The sequence below is a fragment of the Hermetia illucens genome, chromosome 3, assembly GCF_905115235.1.
Source record: "Hermetia illucens chromosome 3, iHerIll2.2.curated.20191125, whole genome shotgun sequence".
In the NCBI taxonomy this organism is placed as follows: Eukaryota; Metazoa; Arthropoda; class Insecta; order Diptera; family Stratiomyidae; genus Hermetia; species Hermetia illucens.
In genome coordinates, this window is record NC_051851.1 from 108,101,861 (window position 1) to 108,129,120 (window position 27,260).

Below are 27,260 nucleotides of genomic sequence, written 5' to 3' on the forward strand. Positions count from 1 at the left end.
ACAGCCAGACGGTGAACTGACTTTAATAAGGTTTTGTTTTGAACAAAATCTTAAAATGGAGGTTTGTCTGATAGTCAATGAATAAAACCGAGTTACTGCTTAATTAATGGCAGTAATGGTGCAATATGCTTTCTGCCAAAAACTGCCTTTAATGTAAAAAGCTGCTTTTACCAATAGCTTTTCTTTGTTATATTTGTAACCCATCATATGCGGATATTCGTGACTGGTGCAAACTTTACTATAAAATAAGCAAATAAAACCCTTCCCTCCACCTAGATCCCTCATTCGTTGCAACGTGCGCCATTTGACTATTCGAATGTCACTGAAATTCGCGTCTCGCTCTATTCAAACGAAAATACGATTTTTTGTGAATTTAAATCACTGCATAATCCAGGTAATTCAAATTTTGATCTACCAGCAAGTTGCCCAATTTCAAGAAATTTAGTGCGAAAAATTGAAAGCGACAACAGTTGAATTATAGCACTTTTCGCGCGCAAATAAAACTGTCAAAGCAAAGAACTACCAAACGTCACATTACGACTAAAGTTGATTATTCGTTGGACGATCGAGGCCCCGGGTTAGGAAATTTAATCTTTACAAATTCCGTAAGTATGTTCAATTTTGTGCGTCGGAGATTCCTCATTGACTTACGAGTTTTAAATTTGAATAAATTTGCAATAATATATTTTAACTAGGTCTAATCATGGGGGAAAGTGGAAAAGATCGGCACAGGCGTAGAAGTAGTGTTATTTCAAACTCCTCCGGGTTCTATGCCGAATATGATGACAAGAAGAATGATTCCGAAATGGATAGAATTGCCAAAGAAACCGATCAAAGTTGCGGCCTTACTATTACGCCTGGAAGTCGAAAATCTTCACGAAAAGTTACTCCAAATAAAAAGTATGACGAATTTTTTGAACTGGGCTGTCCGAAATCCAAAGTAAATGCTCATCAAGTCAATCAGAAAACGCCATGCCGTGCTAGTCAAATGTATGAACCAGCAAGTGATGAAGATCGGTGCCATTCCGAAAATTTATTTGAAGATTCCACCGATGTGGACGGAAAACAGATTTATATGTTCACTACCCCAAAAAAACGAAGTAGTATGACATTAAAAGCGTTGCGGACGCCAAGGACACCAACAACACTTGAAGGAAAAGACCTTAGAAAGCACAATTTTGTTGGGAAGGAAACACCTAAGCATTTGAGATCTACAGTAAAGGCAGGTAAGCGCTCACACTTTAAATAATTTAGTGTGTCTGTAATTGTGCCAAGCTCTATATATCGACTTTAATTCTTAAAAACTCGTTTTTGCGATTTTCATTTGGATGTGTATTATAATTCACATTTCATTCTGTTTTAGAACTATATAAGCGTTTGGTTGAATCTTCCCTGTCTGACTTTTCCGTTGATGAAAGCGACTTCGAACCAGAAGACTTATCGGAAAGCAGTTCAACCAATGATGATGTAGAAATGTCAGATAGTGAGGATAATAGTACTATACCAGCCAAAAAGGTCGAAAATAATCTGCTAAAAACACCGTTAACGAGACGTCCATTGAAAGTGGACAGGCAGATTGAATACATCCCGCAGAGTTCAGCGTATTTCACTACGCACATTAATAAGAAACTAACGACATCCGATCACACTTTGAATCGTTTAAAAAACGCCCGCCTTGTGCAACCACAAATATTTTCTCTGTTGTCCTCTATGAAGTTATCGATGCAGCATGAACGTGCGTTGACTAATCTTTTTCAACAATACAAACTATGCTTCAATAAGTGGATGCTCATCATGAACGAAGGTTATAACATTCTGCTTTATGGCTTGGGATCGAAGCGAAAGTTACTACAGGCGTTCCACAATGAAATCCTTGGAAAAGAATCAGTGATCATTGTAAACGGATTTTTTCCGAGCCTCTCAATGAAAGATATTCTTGAAGCGATACTCCGTGACATCTTAGCGCTCACTCCTACGGCCAGTAGTAATATACATGATTCTGTAGACGTAATATACAACGAATTTGCTAGAACTCCGGAAAAGCATCTATTTTTAATCGTGCATAATATCGACGGCCCAATATTGAGAAGTTATAAAGCACAGGAAGTACTCAGTCGAATATCAGCCATACCGAATGTTCATCTGATTGCGTCAATGGATCATATCAACACTCCCCTGGGTACGTATAGAATTAAAAGTTGGGTTGAAAAGTTCGTAGGCTAACTTAGAAACAAAAGATAGTCGTTGAATATTATATCATGCGCATCCCAAAATATTGATGCCATACTATTAACTTTTGCGTCTTTGCGCGCTTTGGAGTCGGTTCGTTACGTGCAGTCCACTCAGATGAGGATCGTTTTGATTCTGGTGTGAAACAATGGAGTCATGTTTTGTCAATTGCCACGTATTGATCAATAAATTCGGTTTTTTTAAGGAGGAAGAGCTGCAAACAGTGCAGTCAACACGTTGGTTTTGGTCGGGAGCTCGCGTGGTAGCGATTTTGAACAAAGCTTTCGGAAACCCAAAGATTCATACACGATATCTCCAACACTTTCGTTTGAAATCCTCAGAGCCTCAGTTATCTCAATCAACTTCACTTTGTGGTAATTCAAAATTATTTTTTGGACTTTTTTGATTTTTTTATCGGTAACAGTCTCTTTAAGCCGTTTACTGCGTGCATCGCCTCATTTCGCCTCATTTAAAATTAGCAAGTGCTAATTCTGCCTCGTTTAAACTTAACAAACTACTTCTCAATCGTTGATTTTCCTGGTGCAAGGTCCGAATAATATTTATCAAACCAAGCCTTGACTCCAACAGCCCAATTGTTACAGAAAAACGGCTACTTTTCTGTACAATCGCCCCGTGATATTTTAGTCGGTAGTGACCAGTGAGAATTTCCACTATGATTCGGAGTTTCTTCTCGGTGATGTTTAAACAGTTCTTTATGCGCTTGCGGTCGTATCCCCCAATAAGCACCCTGGACAACTCCATTCTTGGTTGACCAGAGTATAGTTCCCTCAGCTGTTTCTCTTTATTTTTTAATGGTATAGCCCGTTTCCAATTCCACGGGGCGTTCTGGTCCGTGTAAAGGCGTCCCAGCTCCCGTCTTGGCTAATTCATCCGCTGACTTATTGTCTGTCAACCCAGCATGGCCTGGAAACCAGAGTATCCAGACCTTATTGAGCGAGTGGAGCGTATTCAGTGTCTCAAGGCAGTTTAGAGTTCACGTGGTTGATCTTGATGGCCGCTTGGCTGTGAGTCAGAATAGCAATGATCATATAGTTCCTAGATTAAAGGAGACACATCTGTCCATTGCGTATATTTCCGCCTAGAATATGCTAGTGCCCCACACATTGGCTTCAAGTACATTTGCCTTGGACCAATTACCCCGGTACCTGCTCCTTCTGCTGTGAGGGATCCGACAGTGTACCAAGTAACCAGCTGCTGGTTTAAGCCGTATATCACAACCACGCTCTCCAAGTGTGTCTGGTTACTCCAAGGTGTTTCAAATTTCCTTTCAAAGTGTGAAACCTAGTCATGTTTACAAAAATGTCAGGCGATGACGGCTTTATGCTTTCTTACCAGGGCAGCGGCAAATCGTCAGACGCTGCCTCAACTCTGCCCTGGGAGCAGCGTGACCGAAGCGGCTCGCAGATGTTGAGTGCTTTATATAATTTGCAGAACACGACATCGCCTGACATTTTTGTAAATTTTGGGTGCTAAGCCCTAAACGAGGGGTCCGTGGACCAAAAAAAGGGAGTAAGAGAGTAAGTTGCTTCTCATTTGGTCCGGTCCAGCATTAAGTTGATGCGGACTTAGGACCCCATAATTCTGAAAAAAAATATTCTCGTCATGTTATCCCTTGGTATCAATAATTCGGGTTGCCGCCTAAAAAGAATATCAATCTCATCAGTCTTTGTTTGTGTAACTCCCTGGCTTGTGTGGTCAGTTCAATTCTTTCAACCCAAATTACCGCCACATTGGTCTAACTATTGCAGTGTATATCCAAACTAGTATCTTCCGGGTGCAACTCCATTGTTTTCTGCTATAGACCAGTAAATCATTAGGAGCCCTTGTAGCTTTCCGACATGCGTCTTCCAGAGTAATTTTTGGTCTCGCGTAATTCCCAAATATTTGACCTCTGTTTCTCGTTTCACCTCAATGTCATGTAACCTTGTGGCTCTCAGGTGATCAAGCTTACGTTTCCTAGTGAATGGTACTATGGTGGTTTTGGCTGTATTGATACGCAGTCCCGCCCTCCTGCACCAGGCACTAGTAACGCTTAATCCAGTTTTGATTCTATCATATAGGGTATCTTCATTTTTGCCTCTATCGATTTAAACAATGTCGTCCGCGTAACCCTGGACCTGTATTCCAGTATTTGTTAGCTCGTCCAGGAGTTCATCCACTACCATACTCCACATAAGTGGTGAAAGTACCCCACCCTGTGGACAACCTTTAGTAGTATTCATGACAATATAATTTGTACCTATTGGCACTTATATTTGCCTACTCTCTCACATTTTGCCCATCCAGAAAGCCAGGGTGTTCCGCATTCCCTTGCGGGCCAGGGTGTATCTCTGTGTGCAATGTGTTATCGAATGCTCTTTGGATATTCATAAACGCATACACTGCTAGTTCTTTTGTTTCTATGGCACACGATATCACATCCGTCAGCTAATACAGAGCAGTTTCGATTGACCGTCCTGCCCAGTAAGCGTGTTGGCATTAATTTGGGGGCTTACGCTTTAGAACGTTAGTTAGTTAGTTAGTTGTCTATGATCTTCTCCGCCGTTTTGAGTACGAACGATGTTCGGCAAATTTCGAATCGTATATATCCCAGGGCTATTCTGCCCCTTACCACCCTCGCAAAAGGCTCTAACATGATTTCTAGGTCTCTCTGGATTAGCGCTGGGAAGATGTTATCTACAACGGGTGATTTCAGTGGTTTAAAAGTTCCCACTGCCCACCTTACACTAGTTTCCAGTATACTTCTTTTGCTAGTTTCCAGTTCTCTTTTCTTCTCCCTTTATTCGTTGTTGGAGTGTCAGGCAGAAGATTGTCGCCTGCCGCCGCGAGGTAGGACCGCGGAAAATGGGTTCTAAGAAGCAGGCATACTCTGTCCTCTTTCTCGATAAATGTCCCATCTTCCTTCAAACAGAAGGTAGTGCCCCGTCTTTGACTGCAGCTTTGCAAAGCCTGGTTGCTACTGGGGTTTGTTCGATGCTTTTACGGAATTCCCTGAAGCTATACACGTTGCTATACACAGTCAGTGCATTCTTGTACCTCGACCAGTCCCGGGTCTGTTATGCCCGGTTGAAACGTTTTCGTACCTCTGTTCCTATTCCAGCAGGGTACATCCCTTAATGACTTAACTGTCTTGGTCGGACAGCTGGACTCATATGTGTCAGTGACAACTGTGTTGAGGTTTCCCACCACTTTTTCTAGTTCCAATTGGCTCCTGATGTCGCTGCCCCTTTGAAGGTGAGCCATGGTGTTACTTAGGTGCGTTGCATAGGAATCCCAATCCGTTCTCCTGGGATTCCTTATTTTTCTTTTTATTTCGGAGTGGCCCTTAATGTCAAATCGGATTATTCTGTGATCAGATATAGAGGGCTCATCCGACACCCTCTAATTCCCGAACGGGCTGTTAGAGTATTTCCTGGAGTCATGTTTAGTGCTTCTTGTTTAGTTCTGATCACGAATATTGGAATCCTAATTCCTGTGCGACCCGGATGTCGTCTCCTGAGAAGTAGCCCAATGCGACGACTGTCTCTCGAGCGCTAGCCCGTCTTCCAGTGAGACTTGGATAGCCACAGGGTCCCCGGTCGGGAACTCTGAAGGACATATATTTTGAATTACGTTTAAGAATTATGCAAGCTTTTTGTTTTTCGCAAGAGGAGTCCCAAATTACCTACAGGCTTCCTCTTTGCATACCGCGAATCTGTGCTCGGTACACCCAGGGCTCCTGAGCCAGCATTATTCCAATGTTCTCTTTGGAACTTGCTCTTGAGATTACCACAGATGCAGCTTCCGCATGGTAGAGGTTTATGTGGGCTATCTTAGTACTGGCCATTGGCTCCCTTTTTTGTTTGAAGCTCTTCTCCACTGTCGGAATATCACTCTCGTCTTCCGACATGGCGCTATCCTGCGCGTCGTTGTCCACCCTAAGCCCTAGGTCTAGTTCGTCCAACTTCTGCTCTTCACTGGGCAGCAGGTCTACTTTCATGACTGATCTAATCCTTTCGCTTCCACGATTTCTTCGGGGACCTTGGTAAGCTTTCCATCCAGTGTCCCCTCCGAGGTGTTTTTCCTCGGCGTTTCCCTGTGCACGCGCGCAGGTATGTTGTGAAATCGATAGTTGATATGGCAACTCCGACGTTTGATTGCCTCCAGGGACCGATAATCTACTCCGATTGTGAGGAGTCTACTCTTGCCCTCCACTTTGCTTCTGGAGACTCTTCATAATTACATATGAAGATACTCATTCTGAATGATTAGGTGGTCCATGAGATCTTCCGTCTCTATTGTTGTGGCGTTTGGGAGAAGCATTGTCACCATGTGTGCTCCTGGTATACCCTCCGCAGCCTATGTGACAGTTTTCCTCGTTCTCAGCATTGTAATTTAGGAACTATGGTCCTCAGTCACTCTGCAGTGTCCTCCGTCGCGCAGTCCACCAGATGTGACCTGGTCGAAAGCGTATCCCGATGAACACAAGTTTCGCAGTCCATCCCTTGTACATCAGCCTAACGGCAAGGCCCCGCGACTACGAAAGCGCTAGCGAGTCTTAACGCACTCAGACGATATACTGAAGGTATTTTTCTCCTATACGCCTGAACATTATGGGCTTTTGTGCAAACGGGTGCTGCATATAGTAAAATGGACACACTCTGGCTAGCAGCAGCCTCCTCGATGGCTTGGGTCCTCCAATATTAGGCATCATGCCAGTTAACGTAGCTACAACTTTCGTTGCTTTCTCGCCCGCATGGCTCAAGTGTTCCTTGAAGGTGAATCGATGATCCAGCATAACGCCGAGATATTTGATGAAAGGCTTGGGACTCTCTTGCTGCCCACACGAAAAGGTAGAGTTTCTTTCAAAGTAGAGTTTCATTTTACACCATCCTGCCACCTTATACCTGCAAGTGACTTCTCTGTCAGATCGACTGCTGCGTTGATAGAATCCACCGTTGATCGGCCGCCGCAAAAACCATATTGTTGTGTGGACATGCCTTTTGCTTCAGCAGCCTGTTGCATATAATACGCTCCAGTAACTATCCTTTACTGTCCAGCAAACAAATGGGACGATACGGCAATGGATCTCCAGGTGGTTTATCAGTCTTTGGTAACAGCACCAGCATTTGCCTTTTCCAATGAGTCGGGAAAGTGCCTTCTTCCAAGCAGGTATTAAAAGTGAAAACGAAGCATTCCGGTCTTGGTTTTATCGCGGCCTTCAAAGCCACGTTCAGTATTCCGTCCTTTTGCTTTTTTAGCCCCTACCTTTTCGCGGGCAATACTAAGCTCATCCTCTGTTATACTTGGGATATCCGTTGTGGGATGCTCTCTCTCCCGACCGCAATAGTGCATTTGCTTTGTTGTGGGAGTAGAGTGGTCACTATTATTGGCAATAAAACTGGGCATTTTATCTGCGGGGCCCTGCTTCCTTTCAACTTAACCATTACCGCTCTATATGCTCCTCCCCACGGATTGGTCTCTCCGCAAAGTTCTTTAAAGGAATTCCGTTCACTTTCATGGATTGCCTTTCGCAGCTCTCTTCGACTAGTTTTACCAACAAAACCTACATCTTTACACAACATGCATTCAGGATCTTTCTCACAATTTCGTGCTAGGTGTCCTTTTTCGCCACACCGCCTGCACTAATCAGACTTATCATGCTTGCTTGTGCAAGATCTGGCTATGTGGCCGTACTACATCATTTAAAACACATAGCAGAGATATTTTCTCCGGAATCCTACAGACAACCCATCCGATCTTCACTTTGCCAAGCTAATGATTGCCGTTTGCATGCCACAGTATGCTTTCCGCTAATTCTTTATTGCGTCGACTTTGCCGTCTGGAATTTGAAATTGCGTCTTCCGAAGCTCCAGGTATAGTTCTTCCTTCTGCGTTCTTCCGGTTCTGATCCGTGTGACATTGTCTCTCAGACCGCTTAGCGTCGGATCTCCCTTGGCCTTCCGCAGAATCTCAGCGAAAGAAGGGTTACCTTTGCTTTCGATAACAATTGCATCCGGACGGGACCTCCTCCTTTTTACCTGCTTTCTTCGCTGCACGCGTGTCAAACATTTGCTCCCACTTCCTGGAATTTCAATTTGTGGCTCGTTACATCCTTTTGGTAGCAATAGGTACCTGTCGCAATGGGGCCAACGTAGGAGTGTCTGTCTGTCCGTCTGTCTGTTTGTCACACGCATTTTTCTAAGAAAACGTAGCGACTGCCACGAAATTTGGTGGAGCGGTGGGAACTGTGAACGCTCACGCATACAGTGAGTTACCATTCATCGAATATAGTCATGTGGGGTATCAAATCAAAAATCTCGGCGCGAGAGAAGGCAGCAAATGCCAGCTCATCCCTTGCAAGGATGATGCCTAACATGGGAGGGCCGAAGTATAGTCGCAGGCTACTCATCGTGGGAGTGGTGAGGTTGATCCTGCTATACGCGGCCCCTGTCTGGGCGGGAGCGTTGAACCACGCGGTCAACCGGAGGAAGATCAGTTCAGCATACCGGCCAATTGCGCTAAGGGTGTGCAGCGCATTTAGGACGGCGTCGACGGAGGCAGTATGTGTTATCGCGGTAATGATCCCTATAGATCTTCTAGCGAGCGAGGCACACTGGTCCTACGAAAAACGGAAGGCAAATCCAGCCGAGGTGAATGCGGATTTCCGAAAAGCCATCAGGAGAGAGTTGTGTGGCAAGTGGCAACAACGGTGGGATAATTCCGACAAGGGCCGTTGGACCCATACGTTGATCTCGTGTATCGAGAAATGGGTCGACCGAGAGCACGGAGAATTGAATTACCACCTGACACAGTTCCTTACGGGACACGGTGGCTATAGGAAGTACTTGCATCGCTTCGAGTTGGACGAGTCTCCAAACTCTCCTGAATGCGGTGCACCCGAGGACCCGGAGCACGTTATGTTTCATTGTCCCAGATTTCTGTAGCAGAAAAGGAGGTTGAATAGCATCTTGGGGGCGGACATCGAGCCCTCCAACCTGGAGGAAGAGATGCTGAAGTCGGAGGAAAGCTGGATGGCGGTAAATGAGGCAGTAGCCGTGATGCAGACAAAACTCCTGGAGTTAGATCGAGCTCTGTACGTCATTTAGTACTGTACATTTCGACAATTTGCCATGTTTATCGATTATAGGCTGTTTCTTACAGCCACGGAAGCCATTTGCGCATCCTTTTTACTCCTCAGCTCAAGTGAAGATCTAGTAGATGATAGGAAGACAAGTAATTGGCCGACATTTTGATGGGCAAGAGGCACCCTGTTCCTTGGGGATAAGAAAAGTTATTCCCTTGATGAAAAACTGTGGAACTACTTTCGGGTCGGCAATCATCTGATTAAAATGATTTGCCAGTGCCCTGTGACTGCTCTTAAACCGCTTTAGCCAGAATTTCTGAATCTTATTAACTCCTGCCTTATCACGGGCCGCTTCTACGTCCACTTCAGTTATATGTCATGGTCATTTCGGGGAGCGTCTCGCATAAACGCATAAGTTGTGGGAGCCACGAGGCTTCTAAATTGCAACGGCTGGGTTCGCTCTAAAAACTTCTCCAGAGGTCTTCTGCCTGATCCAGATCGAGGTTACTTTCCCGACGTGAGTTTTTGAGATTTTTATAAAATCCTCTTTGGTTCTGGAAGAACAAGGTGTTGTCTGTCCTTCACTGAAAGCTCGGATGCGATTGGAGTATACCGCAGGTTTCTGCTTCACACCAGAGGATTTCTTCGATTGGCATATCATTGGAGAGATGGTAGTTTTCAATGATGTTCGCAACGCATCTGTGCACTCTTGGTGATGGGTTTCCAAGAAATGCTTGTGTAATATGGCCAATCTCCTTTCTCAACTTTGTTGAGTCGAAACACCCAGAACGCATACTTCTGTTGTATATATATATCTTAATGGAGTGAAAATGAGATCTACACCGGATCCTTTTCGCAAAAACTCAACACTTGGGAGGTCACCACTGAGGGTAACATTGCTCCTAGCCAGTTGAGTTTCGTCCTGGGACTCGGAAAGGAACCTGAAGAGTCCTCGGATTGACATAATTATGTATGTTGTAAAAGACGATCGTGGAAGACAGCAAAATGCAACAGTGTTTATTTCACTGGGGGAACGCATAATTTAACTCTGTCAATTCATTAAGGAGAGGCGGAATATCAGAAGATCAGGGCTCTGATATGTGCCATGTTGCCCTATAGGGCGGTAGAGTAAAAAAACGCCAGCGTTATGTGGCAAAATCACGCAGATGACGCCTTCTCAGCGTAGGGTAGTTGAGAACGCGGGAACACGGAGTAGAGACGGAATAAGTGAAACCATAGCAACTCAGCAAGCGGCCAAGAAGAAAAAAGCCTCATCGCCGAAGAAAGTTTCATCATCATCATCAACGGCGCAACAACCGGTATCCGGTCTAGGCCTGCCTTAATAAGGAACTCCAGACATCCTGGTTTTGCGCCGAGGTCCACCAATTCGGTATCCCTAAAAGCTGTCTGGCGCCCTGACCTACGCCATCGCTCCATCTTAGGCAGGGTTTGCCTCGTCTTCTTTTTCTACCATAGATATTGCCCTTATAGACTTTCCGGGTGGGATCATCCTCGAACGCGGCCAAGAGTTCGCAATTTTTCTTGCTAAGAACCCAAGTTTCCGAGGAATACATGAGGACTGGCAAGATCATAGTCTTGTACAGTAAGAGCTTTGACCCTATGGTGAGACGTTTCGAGCGGAACAGTCTTTGTAAGCTGAAATACGCTCTGTTGGCTGCCAACAACCGTGCGCGGATTTCATCATCGTAGTTGTTACCGGTTGTGATTTTCGACCCTAGATAGGAGAAATTGTCAACGGTCTCAAAGTTGTATTCTCCTATCCTTATTCTTCTTCGTGTTTGTGTTTGACCAGTGTGGTTTGATGTTGTTGGTTGATTCGTCTTCGGTGCTGACGTTGCCACCATATATTTTGTCTTGCCTTCATTGATGTGCAGTCCAAGATCTCGCGCCGCCTGCTCGATCTAGATGAAGGCAGTTTGTACGTCTCGGGTGGTTCTTCTTCCCATGATGTCGATATCGTCAGCATAGGCCAGTAGTTGGGTGCACTTGAAGAGGATCGTACCTCTTGCATTTACCTTTGCATCACGGATCACTTTCTCGAGGGCCAGGTTAAAGAGGACGCATGATAGCGCATCCCCTTGTCGTAGACCGTTGTTGATATCGAATGGTCTTGAGAGTGATCCTGCTGCTTTTATCTGGCCTCGCACATTGGTCAGGGTCAGCCTAGTCAATCTTATTAATTTCATCGGGATACCGAATTCTCTCATCGCCGTGTACAGTTTTACCCTGGCTATGTTATCATAGGCGGCTTTAAAGTCGATGAACAGATGGTGCAATCGTTGTCCATATTCCAACAGTTTTTCCATCGCTTGCCGCACAGAGAAAATCTGATCTGTTGCTGATTTGCCTGGAGTGAAGCCTCTTTGGTATGGGCCAATGATGTTCTGGGCGTATGGGGCTATCCGGCCTAGCAAGATAGTGGAGAATATCTTATAGATGGTACTCAGCAACGTGATACCTCTATAATTGCTGCACTGTGTGATATTTCCCTTTTTATGTATGAGACAGATAATGCCTCGTTGCCAATCGTCAGGCATTGATTCGCTGTCCCATACCTTGAGCACAAGTTGATGAACCACTTGGTGTAACTGGTCGCCTCCATATTTAACCAATTCGGCTGTAGTTTCGCCAGCGAAAATTCCGGGTAGATCTTCGACTACAGCCCCTACTTTGGCAAAGGAGGAGGAGTCTACAGCTATTGAACTCGAAGAATGGACAAAGGTGCCTACCTTTGATACTGCACTCGAGATCCGCGATGCATGTTATGCAAAGGGAAAAAGGGAGTGGATGATCGGCACGTTGCTGGCAGGTGTCCAGCATATATAGGAGGGAGCTGAATCATAGGGCTAAATTAGGTTGATACAAATCAACCTCAACTACTGCGAAGCAGCTCAAGACTTATTCTCGCAAACCATTTGAGAGACGAATGTGGGCGTGGCAGTAACATGTGAACCTTACCGAAATCCCGGTAATGCTACGTGAGTGAAAGTGGACGGCAAGCCATTCAAAAAACAATGGCATTCCCGGGAGCCGAATTTGTAAGGGCTCATCCTAGTGCAACATTAGCGCAATATAAAGAGATGCTAGACGGCTTGGTGTTGGACGCTGAAGACCACAGCCCCAAAATCATTGCAGGGGTCAAATCCTGTTTGAAACCTTGACCGAGCTAGACATCGTACTAGCCAATGCTGGGTGCGTGCCCACCTTCCGAGGCAGTGGGCCAGGCTTAATTGTCGATCTCACTTACCTCAGTGCCTCGTTGACGAGAAGGATGGTCTGGCGGGTGAGTGAACACTACATCTACATTGACCACTAGGCCATCCTTCTCGACATCAGAAACGGGGGAGGCGACAGTCGAGTGAGCAACAGAAGTCGGAAAACCAGGATAGTTGGCTGGTCCACGGGATCTTTCGAAGAATAGACTTGCGGCTTTCGAAGGTCACGACCCGAAGGGAACGGCGCTGGAATTAGCGAGCCAGGTATGTCAACGTGTTACCGAAGCATGCGACTTTACAATACCGCGAGCGTAGTTCAACCACAGTAACAAACCAAACTACTGGTGGAACCAAGAAATCTCGCTGTTGAGAATATTGTGTCTGCGAGCGAGGGGGCTTTGCCAAATGACAAGAAGGAAGCCAGAACATCGACAGTTGGAGCATGATATGTACAGTTGTACGAGATTCGCGATTGAAAGAGGGAGGTTAAACGATGCCTCGAAGACAGTACCCAACAGGGTTAAGAGTCGCTCAACAACACCAGAGCGGCTCTTCCCCCTTAGATGTTTTGGCGATTATGCCATCAACCACCAGGAACGGGAAACCTAGGCGTCGTATGGTTTGGACGAATCAATTCAACGAATTTATCGGCCGCGCCGATTACCGTGTCACGGATTTGGGACGTAATTCATCAGGGTACAGACACCAACTCCATTACGCATTCATTACCAGTTTTGCACTTGACAGAACTTTAGCTGATCGTTCGGCTAGCGAAATTACTGCAACAGAGGTTCATAGCCTGGTCTACGTTGCAGCTGCCACGGTTATCCGTCTTCATAATCAACATCTTGGAGCGAATAACAGAGGTACACACAGGAGGAATTTATCGTTCTGGCTGTTTGGACTCAACAAAAGAGTCGAAAAGTTGAGAAAAGGGTCTGGCCGTGTCACGCAAGCACTTCTTGGAAATCCATCACCAAGAGTGCACAGATGTGTTGCGGACATCATTGGAAACTACCCTCTAGGTACTGAAAGAGAAACTTGCGGTATGCTCTAATCGCATCCGTAGGTATCAAAAAACTTTCAACGAAGGACAGATATCTTGTTCTTTCAGGTATTTTTATGACCATGCCTGACATAACTGAAGTGGACGTAGAAGCAGTCCTTGAATAGGTAGGTAATTGAAAAGCGCCAGTAGTTAATAAGATTCACAGTTTCTGGATGAAGCAGTTCAAGAGCACTCACGGGGTATTAGCAAATCATTTTAATCAGATGATTGTCGATCCCAAATTAATTCCACAATTTTTCACCAAGGGGATAACTTTTCTCATCCCCAAGAAACAGGGTTCCTCTTGCAATTTAAAATGTCGACACAATTACTTGTCTCCCTACCATCTACAAGGTTTTCACTTCAGTTCTGTGCGCGAACATCTCAAAACATCTTGATGTTCATAAATTGATAGATGAAGAGCAAAGAGGATGCGCTAAAGGTTCCCGAGGCTGTAAGGAACAGCTTATAATCGATACAATAGTTACCAAGCAGGCTGTCCACCAAAAACGAAATATCTCGACAGTCTACATCGATTGTAAATAATCTTTTGACTCCCATATCACATTCGTGGTTTTTGCAAGTATTACGCTTATACATAATCAATTCGAATGTGGTTCTTCTCCTGAGAACAGTAATGAGGAATTGGAGCACGAAGCTATCGGCATCCTCACAAACATCAGAAGAGATACCCATCAGGCGTGGCATTTCCAAGTCTTTTCTCCAAGCTCACTGTGGTTTTATTTGGTTTCGAATCCACTATCCCATCTTCTGCATGAAAGCAAATACGGATTTCTAATCAAACATGGCATATTGTCGAAATTTACATTAAGTCATTTAATGTATATTGACGAATGTATGCAAAGACGAGAATCAACTTCGAAGCAGTTCCAAATAAGTATCAACGGAAAATGAATGAATTCATACTAGCGAAAACAAGTCGGAAAACCGGAAGTTTGACGCTTCAGGTATAAAACGCTTTGCATTTCCCTATGTGAGAAGCATAATGCAGTTCTCCATTGGCTGACAGCATTGACTCGAGATATTTAAATTGTTCAGTGCTGTCAGTTTCTATAAGCTTCGCAAAACTGGGCGAATTAAATATCTCGGGTCAATGTTATCAGCCAATGCAGAACTGCGTTTTGAGATTGCTTCATGCATTAATGCGACCTGGATGAAATCGGGTGGAATGCCTGGTGTTCTTTGTAATCAACGTATCAGCGAACGTCTCAAATCTAAAATTTACGACTATAAAAGACAATGAAAGGCGCCTTGCGGTAATGGAGACGAAAATGTTGCATTGCACTGGTGGAGTAACCCGTTTTGATCACGTCCGAAATGAGGATATCTGCGATCGATATGGGGTTGCACCGATCGTGGAAAAACTGCTTGTGAGGCGTTTTCGATGGCATGGTCACGTAATTCGCGCTAACGAGAATTGCCAATATTGGTCTCAATACCAAGCCAACGGTAAGCGACCAAAAGCCCGGCCGAAACAACCGTGGTTTAATACGTTGGATGGGGATAATAAAAGCTTCGCGATTACATCTAGATCAGGCGTTTGATAAAATAAAATGACGAAATCGATCAGGACGAGCCGACATCGTAAATAACTTCATATTGTTTCCTCGTCGAATCAGCTTCCACAAAAATAGATGTTGCATGTAATGGAGTCTGTTTTTCGATAATATCCTTTCTAAAGTTTTGTGTGAAATAAAACCTTATTAAAATCGATTCAATGTCTGTCTGTCTGCCCGTCTGAAGTTGTAGTCTATGAACCCCTTTGTATATGGCAGCTGATGCTGTTTTGTATTGAGTTTGAAGAGATAGGCGCAAAAAAAGTGTAATTTTTTTTTCACCGAATATGGTCATGTGATATCAAATTAAAGGGCTCGATTAGTACTTTTCGAAACACCTTATTTCTGATATTGGGTGAAACATAGGGAAGTGAAGGCTCAAAATGTGTGCACCAAAAAGAGAAGCAGGTCTCTCGTTCTCAGAACCTTTCCAGCCAAAAAATTAAAAAAAAAATCACAATATAAACCAACAAACAAAATACGTGTCTGAACGCTAAATGTTGGTGCCCTAACTGGAAAGACCGAGGAACTCGCAAGGGCCCTTCGGGAAAGGCGCATTGATATCTGCGCTCTGCGATGATCTGGTGCCAAAAGCTGCGACATTGAACACGAACGTGGTAAAAATGGCTATAAACTCCTCTATTTTGGTAGCTCACACACTCAATATGGTGTTTGCGTTGCCATCTCATAGGGTTTCCGTGATGCCATTAAAGAAGTTGTACGCACCAAAGACATGGCGACCCGATGCCTTCTGGCAACTTCTCGATGAAAAGACTTATCATGTGCCTGCTGACGACAATATTATCATTGCCGGCGACCTTAATGGTCATGTGGGTGAAAAGGTAGACGGTTACAGGTGCCATGGGGGAAAAGGGTTCGAAGCGCGCGATGAGGGTGGGGAGCGTATAATCGATTTCGCGGACACCCATGGCCTTGTACTTATAAATACATCATGTGCCTGCTGACGACAATATTATCATTGCCGGCGACCTTAATGGTCATGTGGGTGAAAAGGTAGACGGTTACAGGTGCCATGGGGGAAAAGGGTTCGAAGCGCGCGATGAGGGTGGGGAGCGTATAATCGATTTCGCGGACACCCATGGCCTTGTACTTATAAATACATGGTTCATCAAACGATTGTCCCATCTTCCTACATTTTATAGTGGGAACATTTTACCACTGTCGCTGATTGCAAAGCCGTTTACTATGAGACCATCGCACCTCAACATCTGCCATTGATTGTCGTCGTGCGAATTAAGCCACAGGGTGAGGAACGCACCAGCCCGCCGCGCATTAAATGGTGACGATTTGGTGAGAAGAAAGAAGAAACGATCTCACTCATACGATTAGCAACCATTACGAATGTGGAAGAATCGTGGAACCAAATGAAAGGTACCATCCACAAAGCGGCCTCTGCAACCCTCGGGGTCACCAAGCCGGGTAAGGGGTACATCAACCGAGATACTGGCTTGATGATGTTGAAATGAAGGTCCGTGATAAGGAACGCCTCTACCACAAATTTCTCGACGATAAAACACCGGCTAATTGGCAAATTTATAAGAATGCCAACCGGGAAGCAAAGAAAGCAGTCGCTGTCATCCGAGCGAACTATTACAGAAATATTTACGATAAACTGCACAGCCGGGATGGCGAGAGAGATCTGTATTGACTTGCTAAAGCCGTAACGATCGCACACAGGATATCGAACACTTCTGTTGCGTTAATGACAAGAACGGTACTCTGCTTACCAACCGTCGAGCCGCAACGGATAGATGGCGAGAATACTACGAGTAGATTTCAACTGAAGAATTTGCTCATCCTCCACTTCCACAATCATTGCCGACATTTGGACCAGTTCCACCTGTCTACGCAACTGGTGTTCTGAGGTGGCGGGGAAGAAGGCGGGGCAGCAACCCTGTCGACTGAACCAAAATCAAGTGGCCGAGGAGAACCTCCACGTGGTGGCACCGGGAAACGCTGTATCGCATTGGCTTGCCGGCCGTGATGCAGTAGGCGAATGCTCCAAGGCTTAATCAGGGTGATCAGACACGAGTCTGCACGGGGACTCATCTGAAGTGGCTTCGGCCACGAAACCTTACCAGGGGTATACTGGTACCAAGGGAACCGGGGTAGCCCCTCGATTCATATACTTCGGGAGAATTCCTGTCGTATATGAGTACAGCACGGTTGTTTGCGGTTGGCCCCTTAGTGGGAGCTTCATGGGGGTGTTAGTGATGCTCAAGCTAGAAGAGACCTTCGCGCCTCGTCGTGGTGTTGCGTTTCAACACGGGTGCCGTACTCCTTAGTTCGGTAGAGATTTAGGTAGGTCTTGCATTCACCAGTATGAATGCTAAGCCATGCACTTGGTATAGACTGGTATCGTTGTTGCTTGTCACAATGGGGCTTTGATTGTGGTCCCAAAATCAATCCGTGTCTTAAGAAGCAGTCTCCACGACAGGTACCTACGTTAAAACCCCAAGGACTTAACTGTCAACGCAACTGAAGTCGAGGAGGCAACATCTGAGCTCTGGAAAGCGAAGAGCTGGGACCCAACACTGTGGCTCAGTGAATTCTTTAATCGGGGTTATTCAGGAAGGAAGAATACCATCTGGCAAGAAAGTACCACTGTTCCAATATGGAAATAGAAAGGTAGTCCAGCAGAATGTTCAAATTACCGTGCGATCCACTTACTTTCCCATACCATGAAGATTTTTGAACGCATTCTTGACAACCGTATTTGCGAAATCGTTGAAATAACCGTGAATCAAACCGGATTTGTCAAAAACTGCGGAACTACTGACGCAATACACGCTACGCGGTTACTCATGGAGAAAAATCGCCCTCTTTACATTGCATTTCTGGATCTAGAGAAAGCGTTTGATCGTGTGCCACACGAACTCATCTGGTATAATTTACGACAACACTTAGTGCCAGAAGAGCTCGAGCGCTGGGTTCAATTGATCTACCACGATCCGAAAAGTAAAGTTTGAAGTATGGCGGGTGTATCAAAATCGCTTCGTGTCTCTACTGGTGTTCAACAAGGAAGCGCCCTCTCACTGCTCCTCTTTGTTCTTATTATGGACACCGTCACACGGGATATCCAACGTGTAGCGCCCTATACACTGCTTTATGCAGATGATGTCTTCCTAGCATCTGATAGCAAAAATGATCTCGAGCAACTTGTCCAAAAAGGAAATGATCGCCTCACGCAACACGGTCTCAGATTGAATCTAAACAAAACTGCATTTTTGACGACCGATCCCCATGAAACAGGCACAATCACTGTCAGCGGCAGTGATCTGCCCAGAGCTGAGCGATTTGAATACATCGGGTCAACACTATCAGTCAATGAAGAACTGCATTATGAAATTGCTTCACGCATTAACGCAACCTTGATGAAGTGGTGATGGAAACGAAGATTTTGCGTTGGACTGGTGGCATGACACAATTTGATCACATGCGGAGTGAGGATATCCGCGATCGTTATGTGCTTGCACCGATCGTAGAAAAATTACGAGAGAGGCGTGTTCGATGGTATGGTCTTGTAATTCGTGCTAACGAGAATTCACTTGCCAAGATTGGTTTGAACATCTAAGTCAATGGTAAACGACCAAAAGGCAGGTCGAAACAACGGTAGCTTGATACGCTGGATGGGGATTTAAAAGCCTCGAGATTGTACCGAGATCAGGCATTCGATAGAGCCAAATGGCGAAACCGATCAAGACGAGCCGACCCCGCTTGTGAACGGGAAAAAGGCTGAAGAAAAAGAAGGTGCAACTGTACGAAATCTAGGACTCAAAATAGATTCCATTCTGATATCTGTTCAAATAAAGTTAATAGCATATTACTACATTTCAGAAATTTACCCAAAAACCGCCCTTAATTTCATCCAAGAAGTACAAGGCATTGTTATAAGGGATAATATAAGACATAACTTTGGGAAATTGGAATGAAATCCAACTATTACTAACAAAGTTATTGGGGTTAAAACTCCTGCATTTCATGAAAATTTATTGCACTCTAAAAGGTGTATGACGTCAACATCATATAAAGTGAAGTTATATGAATGGCGGGGTCCATGAGGACATTTTAATTTTCCTTTTTTAGTTTTTTTTAGCCAAATATTGATGGCATCAAGTATGTTTGTGTATATGTATATTTAGAGTTTAGTAAATAATGAAGGAATATTTTGCATTTTTTGCTGTGTATGAATGGAAAACCGTGTATAGGGAATTCCTCACATAAAATAAACACAAAACCTTTTCCCCGAAGCGGCCAGCTTCCGGTATCCCGACTTGTTGGTTTTGTGTGAACAATCAACAGAATCGATTTGAAGCCTGTCTGTCTATCACACTTGATTCATTCCGAAATGGCTAACACAATATTGCATCTATACGAAATCTAGGCCGTTTCGACATCAGCTTAAATAAAGTTAATAATAGTATATTATCATTTTGTAGAAGTTTACCCGAAAACTCACCTTAAGTTCATGCTAGCAGTACAAAATTTGGTACGGCTATAAGTAATAATATAATGCATAATTTGCAAGTTTGTTTTACCAACTATTATTAACAAAGTTATAGAAATTGTGTATTTCACATGAATCTATCGCTCTCTAAGGCATCATCTTATAAGGTGAACTCATATGAACGGCGAAGTTGGCGTTTGGAAATACATATGTATATCAAGGAATATTTTGAATTGGAGGTATACGCGAATGGGGAAATGTGAAGAAGATATTTTTCATACAAGATTAACACAAAACCTTTATACTTGAAGTGTCCAGCTTTTGTTATTTCGGCCTGTTCGAATTTTTTTCGCTTATGCTGACGTAGAAATAATATCCTTTATTAGTTTCGAAACGTCACTGTGTCCTGCAGCACGCTGGTTCATTTGGGCAGCATAGGTAGGTTCTTCTCTCAAAGTCTTTATTTTACGCCTTCTTGTGGGCGAACTCGATTCATTAAAATCTCTTGAGGTTCATCCGAGCCTTTTTACGGCCCAGTGTTTTTTCATTTGCATTATTCCCCTTAAGTCGCGGTTCTGAAATAAAAATTTTAATGGAAGTTTTCCCCGAATAGAAACCGGCAGAAACCGGCGGATTTTTTTTTTTTTCAAAAGAACTAACAAGAATAAGTTTTACTGTACGCACAAAATCATAACTTAACCAGGCTAGTTTATATACAAACTCACTTTTGAATGTAGAATTCCCGAAAAGATGACCATGCTTTTTTAGTCCCGGCGGAACAAGATGAGAAATGTATATACGTATAAAGGAAAATGCAAAAAATAAAAGCTCCATTTTTAAGTACATACCTTCCTCTTCAATATTCATGCTTAGTGCTTGAAATTTATACTACAAACCAACTCAAAAACACGTTTAGAATTCTGTATTTCTACAAGGCAAATAAATCGCTCAGCGGAAAAACTTCGAATGCTGTTCGAGGAAAAGAAAGGCAGGGCCTACCTGAATTGGTTTTTCAAGGATGCAGGCAATAGTAACCTTTAATGACACATTTTTATAGACTTACAGAATTTTTGAAATCAACTTTTTCTTGGAAATATTCTTCTATGCGACGATTAGCTACAGCGATTCAAAATATAGACGATCCTATGTCCCCCATGCATGGGTGGCTTCAAGGACTTTTTAAGGTTTTGTGTAAACACAAAACCTTATTAAAATCGGTTTACTGTCTGTCTGTCTGTCTGTCCGTCTGTCTGTCTGTCCGTCACACGCATTTTTCTCGGAGACGGTTAAAGCGATTGGCACCAAATTTGGTAAAAAGGTGGGAACTGTGAACGCTCACGCATATAGTGAGTTACATCCATTTACGTCGAATTTAAGGGAATTTACATGCAAAAGGGGGGTGTAAATTTTTTTTTCATCAAATATAGTCATGTGGGGTATCAAATTAAAGGTGTCGGTTAGTACTTTTCAAAGCCGGACTTAGTTTTGACATCTGTTGAAAAGGTGCGGAGTGCGGGGGGCTGAAAGTGATCATTTTTTTAACGAACCCATTCTCAGAAACTACTCAACCGAAAAATCTGAAAAAAATCAGGGTGCTGCCACTATATGGTGCCTAGGCTCCGAAACACCCTACATACCGATACCTGTTTAAATAAAGTTAATAATAGTACATTACTATAATTTTTAGTAATTGACAGGAAAACCCCCCTTAATTTCACCCTAGAATCACAAGATTTTGCAGGAATGTAGGCTACAGCATAAGCTCTATGCCAAATTTGGTAAAAATCGCACTATTACTAACAAAGTTATACTAAGTCAAAGCTGTCGCTCCTCTGCAAATTCAAGACTATGTGGATATTTTCACGTAATATATGCAGATTTTACGTGCTGCATGCTAATGAGACAAGTGCAGACTCAAATCTCTTTATAAAAGATATACACAAAACCTTTCGTACCTGAAGCGTCTAGCTTCCGGTTTCCTGACTTGTTTGAATATTGTCCTATAATTCGACGTCTGTCGAAGTCTGGTTTACAAGTAAAAGGAGATATATATTTTGATAGAAAGCATAACTAATAACGGCCAACGTGACTTGGTTGTTGAATTTTCAATAATAGGAAGAATAAACAAATCTCATTGTTTTCGACGAATAAATTACTTACCCACCGATTATATGACAAAAAGCGGTCATAGATGACAGGGTATATTTTTACAAGTTAGGACAAGAATATGATGAGTAAAATTCAATAAAAGAACCATGGAAATCATCCGAACTTCTAAATACAGTACCAGAAATACAGGTTTTATAACTTTTGAAAAATAGAAACAAGTCGGAATACCGTAAGTTCGCGCTTCGGGTATAAAGCTTTTGTGTTCATCTTATGTAAAAACACATTTTTCCATGCGTATGTAACTAAAAATTCAACATATTCTTGCATATTTTTCCAAACTACAAGCCATACGTACATATTATAGTCATAGATATTATGCTCAACGTAAACAAACTGCCTATTTCCGAATACTTCCGAATATGCACGTATATTAATTGATCGTGCCCACATTTCCGATTTACTTCATGCACAGTAGCACATACATTACATACATTACATTACATTTATAGTACGTATATTAACTACGGCTGGTTTAATGTAGAAATATATTTATCTGAATTAGACACTACCCGCAAACTTCATTAGCACGCATACACTATATACCTACATACACACATGTCTGTTTAGAGTAATTGATATTCATATACAAACGACTGAAAAACTAAAACAAAATAATTCTTTGGGATTCATAAGAACTCATTTCGTTGCGGTATTGACGAATTGTTATTTGATGTTGTTGTTGTTGTTGTTGCCTACAATATATATGGTAGGATGCGAAATTCTCAAAAATGGCACAGTTTCACCCCTTATAACTTTGTTAATAATAGTTGGATTTTCTTGAAATTTGACCAAATTGTGCATTATGTGCATTATTCCTTACACCCATTCCAAATTTTGTATTTCTGGGATGGACATAAGGGGGGTTGCCGGGTACATTTCTAAAATTTGGAAATATACTATTATTAACTTTATTTGTAGACATATCGGAACCGGATGTATTTTGAGGCTTAGATTTCATAGGGATGAATCACTGTGAATTTTTTCAGATTTTTTGGTTGGATAGGTTCTGAAAACGAGACCTGTTACACTTTTTGATGGTCATTTTTTGCACCCTCACTCCCTATGTTTCACCTGATATCAAATATGGAACCAGTTTCGAAAAGTACTAATTGAGCACTTTCAATTGATACCCCACATGACCACATTTGTCGAAAAAAAATTTGCACCCTCCATTCACATGTATAGGGAGCCCCCGCCCCCCCCTTAAACTTAACACAAAATGGCGCCACTGCTGCAGATAAAAGGGACAACAGATTGCATGCTCTCGCCAATTTTCGTGACAATCGGTCTAGTCGTTGTTTAACACAAAACCTTAAAAACTACTCGGGAAACCAGAAGCTGGACGCTTCAGGTATGAAAGGCTTTGTGTACTTCTTATATTAAAACATTTGAGTGTGCATTTGTCCGGGGGGCGAATATTTAGTTACGATAATTGTTATTCTAATGCCGGTTTGTGTCCGGATAGCTGAGTGGTTAGAGCGCAAGGCTGTCGTAGCGGAAGGTCGCGGTTCAAATCTCACTGGTGGCAGTGGAATTTGTATCGTGATTTGATGTCGGATACCAGTCGACTCAGCTGTGAATGAGTACCTGAGTCAAATCAGGGTAATAATCTCGGGCGAGCGCAATGCTGACCACATTGCCTCCTAGTGTACCGTTACGGTCTTGAATGAAGTGCTCTAACACACTTCAAGGCCCTGATCCAACATGGATTGTTGCGCCAACGATTATTATTATATTAATGCCGGTAGAAGGATCTTCTCGGAAAGTAGTTTTCTAGTAAAGTGTTTAAATGACTTTCCGGAATGTTCGGCGGGGTATAAAAGTGCCGGAAATCCGCCCACAAAGTCAGTCTGGTTCTAGAGTTAGAACAGATCGCGTCGGGTATGAATACGCCTCGAATTGTATTAGTTAAATTGTTCTATAATTAATTATACAGTACGGTTGTATAATTTAGTGATTAATAAACCCTTGTATTAAAGTTATAGAACGAGTTTTTGTTTAGTGCTGCGCAATCCAGTGATACGAGCCTACGTAAAACAAGTAATGTAACTAGTGACAAGTACGAATAGCTAAGAACGTAATAATTGGTGACAGCGACGAGATTACGTGAAGGAAATCGTAACAATTGGTGACCGCGGTAGAAGTACGTAAAAGCAAATTCGTAACTATAATATACTATTATCAACTTTATTTGGACAGATATCGGTATGGAAGCTATTTCGGAGCCTTATTGGACCTAGGCCTCTTCTTCTTTTTCTTCAGCCTTTGTCCCGTTCACAAGCGGGGTCGGCTCGTCGTGATCGGCTTCGCCATTTGGCTCTATCATACCATATAGTGGCAGCCTCTTGATTTTTTTTCCGATTTTTTCGGTTTGGTAGTTTCTAAGAATGTCCCCGTTAAAAAAAAACTTTCGATTCCCCGCACTCCCCACCTTTCCGACAGGCGTCAAAACTAAGCCCGGCTTCGAAAAGTGCAAATTGAGACCTTTCATTTCTTTTCACATGACTATATTTGGTGACAAAGAAAATACCCCCCCCCCCCCCCCCTTTTTCATGTGTGGGGACCTCCTCTTAAATTCAACATAAAAGGATGTAACTCACTGTATGCTTTCACAATTCCCACCTTTCCAGCGAATTTGGTACCAATCGTTGCAAAAGTCTCCGAGAAAAATGCGTGTGACGGACAGACACTAAACCGATTTTAATAAGGTTTTTGTTTTACACAAAATCTTAAAAATGAATGAATTTCACGCCTATTATAATTACAAATTACTACATAGTTTTCGAAAAATTTGAGTGGGATGACAACGACTATTTGCTGCTGCCGCCGGTCCTAGCCGATGAACCTCAAGTTCAAGATGACGTTCGCCAAATTGCAAAAAAATGGAGAGCGACGATGAGAATGATGATGATAATGACGCTACAATAAAAATAACTGGTAGAGAAAAAATCAACAAGTCAATTGTTAATTTGCAAATAATTTTGTCAATACATAATGTACCAGTTGGAGTACAATATTTTTGATACCGAAAAGATCTTTTTACAAAAGGCAGAAACAACATGCTAGCAGATTTCGTCAAAAATTTAGAGGTTACTTATACATATATATGAAGTATGTACATATATGTAGTTATGATTTTTAGTTTTTCAAGGGATTATTCTTGTGTTAAATACATAAAAGATGGTGTCATTTGAACAACGTCATAAAAAAATAACTGTAAAACTACCAACCTACAAACTTCTTTGTTATATCCTTCTGGTGGGAATTTCATGGCTATAAAAAAGCAGGAAAGGAACAACTAAAACGTAAGATATTGCAGCGTGAAAGCGCAAAGAGATAGAAACGCGCGGTGTAGTACCCCTGCTTTCTTATGTACATATCTGGCCATACATTTAGAATTTCGCAGTTTTTTGCGGGGTTAAAAAATTCAAAGCGCGTAAACCAAAATGCTCCCAAATTTCTAAAATTGAATGTATTTGCCTAATTTTATTTGTGTGCAGTAGTTAATTATGCCATAAGTATGTTTTCTCTGTGCTATCCTGCATTTTTTGATTTTTTATTATAATTATTACTGTGAAGTATGCTTCTACCCAGTTATTTTTGAGTGTATTATCTACTAAAATAAGTTAAAAGAAAGAAATTGGAGGAAAATCGTTTTAACACTAGAATAACTCCTTAAGTTGACATCTCTATAATTCGGAATAATTTTTCCTGGCAAATTGGAGTTCGACTTAGAGAGGTTTTACTGTATATCCCACTAGTGCGATAATTTAAATAAGTGCTACTTCCATTTCGATCCATATTGTAATAAATCTTTCACATTTGTGAATGTTTACGTACCCGATCACTTCAATACCCGCTTCATTATGTCATTCAGGTGGTACAATTTGTAAAATTAAACAAGTCGGGAAACCGGAAGCTGGACGCTTCAGGTACGAAAGGTTTTGTGTATTTCTTAGTGCGTAGCACGTAATATATCCATATATATTGTGAGAGTGTCCACTTTCGGGTGATATTGACATTCATAGTCTTCAATTTTCAACGAAGCAACAAATTTGAGGTATTATAACTTTGTTAGTAATAGTGCGATTTCCACCAAACTTGGTAAGATCATGCTCTATAGCCTATATCACTGCAAAATTTCATGGTGCTAGGATGAACTTAAGGGGGGTTCCTAACCAATTACAAAAAATTGTAGTAATATACTATTATTAACTTTATTTAAACAGATATCGGCATGGAAGGTATTTCGGAGCCCAGGCACCATATAGCGGCAGCCTCCTGATTTTTTTCAGATTTTTCGGTTTGGTAGTTTCTGAGAATGGCCCCCTTAAAGAAGTGATCACTTTCAACCCCCCGCGCTCCCCACCCTTCCAACGGATGTCAAAACTAAGATCGGCTTTGAAAAGTACTAATCGAGACCTTTAATTTGATACCCCATATGACTATATTTGATGAAAAAAAAATGTACACCCCCCTTTTGCATGTATTGGACCTCCCCTTAAATTTGACGTAAAAGGATGTAATTCACTGTATGCGTGAGCGTTCACAGTTCCCACCTTTCTACCAAATTTGGTGTCAATCGCTATAACCGTCTCCGAGAAAAATGCGTGTGACGGACAGACAGACAGACATCTATATTCAGTGCAAGGATCTCGATGAGGTAACATCCAGAGAAGAGATCTGCACTGCCTTGAAGGAACAATTCAAGTTGGAGGATTTCAGGGAAGAATCCATCGTGAGCCTAAGAAAGGCTTATGGCGGTACTCAAACGGCCACAATGCGACTGCCAGTGGAGTCAGCGCAGAAGTTGTTGGCCGTGGGGAAGGTTCGGATTGGATGGGTTGTTTGCCGACTAAGGGAACAGATCTCCTTAAAAAGGTGCTTCAAATGCCTAACGTTTGGACACTTCGCAAAGGCATGCACTAGCGGCATCGATCGGTCCGATCGATGTCGAAGATGTGGGGAAAAAGGACATATTGCCAAGGAGTGCAATAGAGACCCCAAATGCATTTTGTGCGAAGAAAAGGAAGGAAGGGATAACCGGCATATTGCCAGAAGTGGGAAATGCCCAGAATTTAGGAAGGCGTTAACTGCAGTGAAAAAATGAGGTTAATACAAATAAACCTTAATCATTGCAGGGTCGCACAAGATTTGCTTGCGCAGACCACTTACGAATCCGCAATGGAGATTGCTATCATTAGTGAACCGTACAGAAATCTTGACGGTGCTGTATGGGTCACAGATTCGACTGGTGGAGCGGCGATATGGGCGTGCGGTCGTCAAGCCATACAATATAGCATGGGTCAGGCAACTAGAGGCTTTGTGTGGGCAAAAATAAGCGGTATATTCATATATAGCTGTTACGCCCCACCGAGCCTCACACTGCCCGAGTTTGAAGAACTGTTAGACGATCTTGTTCACGATGCAAAGGGACGGAGTCCAA

The 27,260-nt window shown here is 42.8% G+C and overlaps 1 protein-coding gene across 2 annotated transcripts in view; it reads left to right on the forward strand.

Moving 5' to 3' along the window:
- Nucleotides 1–381: 381 nt before the first annotated feature.
- LOC119652792 (origin recognition complex subunit 2) overlaps nucleotides 382–27,260 on the forward strand; it is a 44,811-nt gene continuing 17,932 nt past the window's right edge. The window contains exons 1-3 of one of the 2 annotated variants that reach the window (XM_038057110.1): nucleotides 382–609; nucleotides 696–1,226; nucleotides 1,364–2,179. In XM_038057110.1, coding sequence (XP_037913038.1) covers nucleotides 704–1,226; nucleotides 1,364–2,179 — 1,339 coding nt within the window. In that variant the 5' untranslated portion in view covers nucleotides 382–609; nucleotides 696–703. The remainder of the gene's footprint in view (nucleotides 610–695; nucleotides 1,227–1,363; nucleotides 2,180–27,260) is intronic. The other variant, XM_038057109.1, reaches the window with a different exon arrangement.